This window comes from Mizuhopecten yessoensis, unplaced genomic scaffold, assembly GCF_002113885.1.
Source record: "Mizuhopecten yessoensis strain PY_sf001 unplaced genomic scaffold, ASM211388v2 scaffold3321, whole genome shotgun sequence".
Taxonomy (NCBI): domain Eukaryota; kingdom Metazoa; phylum Mollusca; class Bivalvia; order Pectinida; family Pectinidae; genus Mizuhopecten; species Mizuhopecten yessoensis.
In genome coordinates, this window is record NW_018404986.1 from 4,269 (window position 1) to 8,816 (window position 4,548).

General features: G+C 37.8%; 1 protein-coding gene across 1 annotated transcript in view; it reads left to right on the forward strand.

Moving 5' to 3' along the window:
• Positions 1-92: 92 nt before the first annotated feature.
• The window catches only part of LOC110447344 (GTPase-activating Rap/Ran-GAP domain-like protein 3), a gene marked incomplete at its 5' end in the record, with an annotated part of 34,393 nt that continues 29,937 nt past the window's right edge, over positions 93-4,548 (forward strand). Inside the window, 6 exons of the mRNA XM_021492966.1 lie at positions 93-156; positions 381-428; positions 965-1,063; positions 2,387-2,500; positions 3,306-3,469; positions 4,009-4,161. Of these exons, the coding sequence (XP_021348641.1) occupies positions 93-156; positions 381-428; positions 965-1,063; positions 2,387-2,500; positions 3,306-3,469; positions 4,009-4,161 (642 nt within the window). The remainder of the gene's footprint in view (positions 157-380; positions 429-964; positions 1,064-2,386; positions 2,501-3,305; positions 3,470-4,008; positions 4,162-4,548) is intronic.

Sequence of the window (4,548 nt, forward strand, 5' to 3'; positions counted from 1 at the left end):
GCATAAATTACTGGGGAAATGTTCATGTTCTGGTCTAATTAGAAACGATCGGGATACTGGCCCAATTGACTTCATCCTGTTCTGTCTTGCAGCCCTGGGAACCACAACAAATACACTTAGATTTCCATCATCATATTCATTGCGGTGATTCATGGGGTAAGTCTCTCTCTCTCTCTGTCTCTCTGTCTCTGTCTCTCTGTCTCTCTCTCTCTCTCTCTCTCTCTCTCTCTCTCTATTACACAATGATTTGTAAACACAATTACTTGTTTAAAAATTTTATGTATTAGTGTTTCTTGCTCATAAAATATATCTTTGTAACAAATTATCCTTTGCTATCAACAGGAAGCGTTTGAGTCATTACAGAGTATTTCATGTTATAGGTGACAAATTGGTGCTTGCGACGGATGCAGGAACAGTGGTGCTAGAAGGTAATATTTTTACAATTATGAGATGACCAGAGCGAATTTTTATTGATTGATGTTGTTTTGTGTTATATCTTAAAAGTGCGTATGCGTAAACGGTGCACTGTTTAATATGACTTATGCACTACACTCCAAGTCTGTTATACTAACAACTTAAGTCATCATGAAATTATAATTTACCCGGTAAATGCATGCATTTTTATTCGAATTTAGTATGTGTTTTGACTCTACCGATAAAATCTTCTTTTTTGTGTAAAAAGACACGTCACGACCATTCATATATTTCTTGATGAGGCGTTCGGCAAAGCCTGCACTAGATCAGCTGGAGCGGATAATAAGCAAGAAAGATTGATTGCAAACGATGGTAACAGAAGAAACAGCTTAATTCGGCATATCTGTTATATTGTATCTTGAGGATTATTCACATATCTATTGAAACGTGTTTTGGGGTGTTGATTGTTCTTGTTTTAACTATATAGTGTTAGACATTAATGTATTAACGCTGATGTACTTGTATCAATAAGTGGAAGCCCTTCTTTCAGAGGGTCTGCCGCCCAGGACAATATTTGACAGGACAGTGCTAGTCAAACAACTGACTATTGTAGAAGCACATGGTCTCCTTGTGCTGAGAAGTGAAAAAGGTATTGTAACAATTTTTAATCAATAAACAAATTCTCTAATCGTGCTCAGATTTCACATGTTGGTTCCCCATGCTCCTTAGTTATGTACATTGTATTTTGTGACTGTTTAAAAAACGAGTTGGCCGATATGCAGCCATATTGAATTTCGAGAGTTAGTGTTTGTTAGCTTTATTTCACAGAAAATACTGGATTTCTCTTATTTCATATGTAGGTTCCGATACCTTGTTGTTATACTTAATTTTGGGACCGATCTAAAAACTCGAATGGCCTACAGGAAGCCTTCTTGGATTTTGCGAGAGTTTGTTAGCGCGTTTGCTCAGAATGTACAGGAGGGATTTTTTTCTTCTCAAAGTTCGCATGCATGCAGGTTGCCCGTGGTCATTGTGCACGCTTTATTTTGAGACTGATGCGGTAAAGATGGGGGCCACCAAAAAGCCGTCTTCAATGAGTGTGAGCTATCCATTGTTGATATCACTCTTTCTCACAAAGTATTGGACAGGTCTTTATCAAGTTACATACGTTGATTTCCATTGGTCTGTGATTGTGAATGTTTAAGTTTTTAATCTGGTAGTAACATCAAATTGGTCTCCAGATTCATTTTTTGGATTTTGACGGTTCCAGTTTGTTATCACTAGTTCCCAAGAAGTACTAGACAGATCTTGATCAAATTACACAGTAAGTACTATGCTAGTAGACGGAGGCACGTTAGTCTAGTGGTAGAACGCCGGGCTCGTGACCGAAGGGTTGCGGGTTCGAGTCACGGCATGGCACTGTGTTGTATCTTTGAGCAAGATACTTTACTCAGCTTGTTCCAGTCTACTCAGCTGTAAATGAGTAGTGGTTGGGCACTGCTAGAATTGTTGAATGCTAGTTGTTAGCGCCTCAATGGCAGCTCCGGCTGTATGCTCCACATGGAGTAGAGAAAGGTATTGGCTGGTTGCAAAGGCCCTATAACCACGGATAATAATTTGTGAACCGCTTTGAGACGACCTACGAAATAGGTTGTGATAAAGCGGTATATAAGAACATCGAATTATTATTATTATTAAAACGACAACTTTACTTTATAAGATCAATTTCATACATAACAGTATTGCGTTTGATCAAAAGCTACCACAAGGTGCATTTATTATTTACATGACGCAATCCAACATAAAAGAAAGAGAAGAGAAAACTTATACATACATTGATTCCAGGAAGATGGTACGATAGATGGCCATCTGGGATCTCTTATTTTATCACCTTTCACTTATCCATATCATCAGATTGGGGCATGCAAGTTATCATTGTAGTTGTTTTTATTACGCTTAACATTGTCTGCAGGTAAAGACAGCAAGGTCCATGTGTTTCGACTCCTAGATTTTGAAGGTGAATACAATGAACATACCGTTCGAACCAGGTTGGACTGCCGGGATCACAGACTCGACAAAACCAAGGGTACATAGCCAGCAGTTTTTTATGACACGCTTACATATCTCGACAAATGAAAACAAATAGTGTTGTGTTCCTGTTACAATAATACAGAACATAGTTAAGCAGCTTTAACAAGAATATACTTCAAATTAGGAACCATCATGAATATCCGGAACCTAATGAAGTAAAAGAACAATAGGTTTCTTGTTTTCGCACTTACTAAAAAATGTACATCAACATCAAAGTAAATAAACCTACAGCTAGCATTACTTTACGACGATCATATACGTTTCTTAACAACGACTCGTTTGTGCTACGAATGGTACAGGACACTACACAAAGCATTCTTGCTATAAATGTAATGTGACATTAGACATTACCTATCCCTTACTATGAATGTCATATGACACTAGACAACAACTTCTAAATAGTTTTTTGTATCATGTGACACTAGACATTACATTTCTCTTACTATAAATGTCAGGTGACACTGGACAACGACTTCTTTATATCTCTGTGTATCACATGACACTCGACATTAATTTTTTTTTTGCTATAAACGTCATGAGACAAAAGACAACAAATTCTGTATAACTCTGTGTGTCACGTGACCCTAGACATTAAACATCTTTTAAACAGACGTTACCTCTCTCTTCTTACTATAAATGTCCTGTGATTCTAGACAACGCATCTCCCGTGCTATGACGTTCTATTACACAAACCTACACCTGTATCATTTTACCCCATTTCGGGTGAATACAGGATCCCCCGTGCTATGACGTTCTATTACACAAACCTACACATGTATTATTTTTTCGGGTGGATACAGGTTGTCACCTCTACGCCTTAAGCAGACCTGGAACTAGCCATCTCCGTATGGTTGTAGCAGTTCAGAGACGTTTACTATTGTTCACATGGAAGCACTCCGCTGCTTGGTCTGCGTGGTGTCCGACGGTGGACTTCGAAATCGCAGATGGGTTCAGCTTTGTACGGGTATGTATTATTCTGTTATAGAAACAGCTTACGGATTTAGAGCTTAAGGGTATTATGTTGTTATGGTGATAACATACGGAATCCGATTTCTGCGTGTATGCAGTAGGGTGTTATACAGATTTTATATAGAGTTACACTGGCGTTATATTGCTATTGGGAAAGCTTATCGATTAAAACAGATAGGAAGTATCGTGTTACCAAGAGAACGTATTGAATCGGCATTTTACGGGTACATTTATGTTTATCGCAATTTAAACTCAAAATTGATACATCAGGACAAAATATGCAAGAAGGAAACATTTAAATGGAAACTCTTGAAAAAGAACGAAAGAAAAGAAAATCATGTGACTCTGAAGGGTAACTGTCCTCTGCTTTATCGGCGGAATGTCACATAGCGAGGATAGGTATGGTAACAACCAAACAACAAGGGATACTAACGAGCATAATTCAAACCATCGACCTTGATATCACATAAAACTGTTGTTTTCTACTATTGGTCCCATTGCTCCCGTAACATATTTATTAGTTCTCCTACACAGGAACTTCACACGGATGAGCCGCCACTATTGGTCACACTGATAGATGGAAATAAAGAAGACAACCAGATATGTGTGGGATATAAAAATCAATTCGACCTGATAAATGAAAAAAATGGTGATACCCTGCAGTTGTACCATGTCGAAGCTAACAAGGTAATCCACCAAGTTCTTATGTAAAAGACGGTTTAACGTCGGAATTGCCTCATGTTACTGCATTAGCGTTTCAATTTGATTGATGGTATGTCTATCATTGTCAGAGTTTGAAATCAATTCATACACATGTACACGCTCAAACAGAAAATCCTTATAGTTGCATCATGTTATATCTAAAGTTAGGTGACGGAATCATAACCAATAGTCATTTACTCACAACAGAACTGAAACAACCAAAGTGTTGATAAAGGAAATGGTATACACTTACAAGGTTTTCGGTCAGTGTACACATATCTGTAGCTTTCTTGTTTTATGGCACAAATACCTGTATCTCTGTTGTTTTATGGTACATATATCTGTAGCTCTGTTGTTTTATGGTACATATAT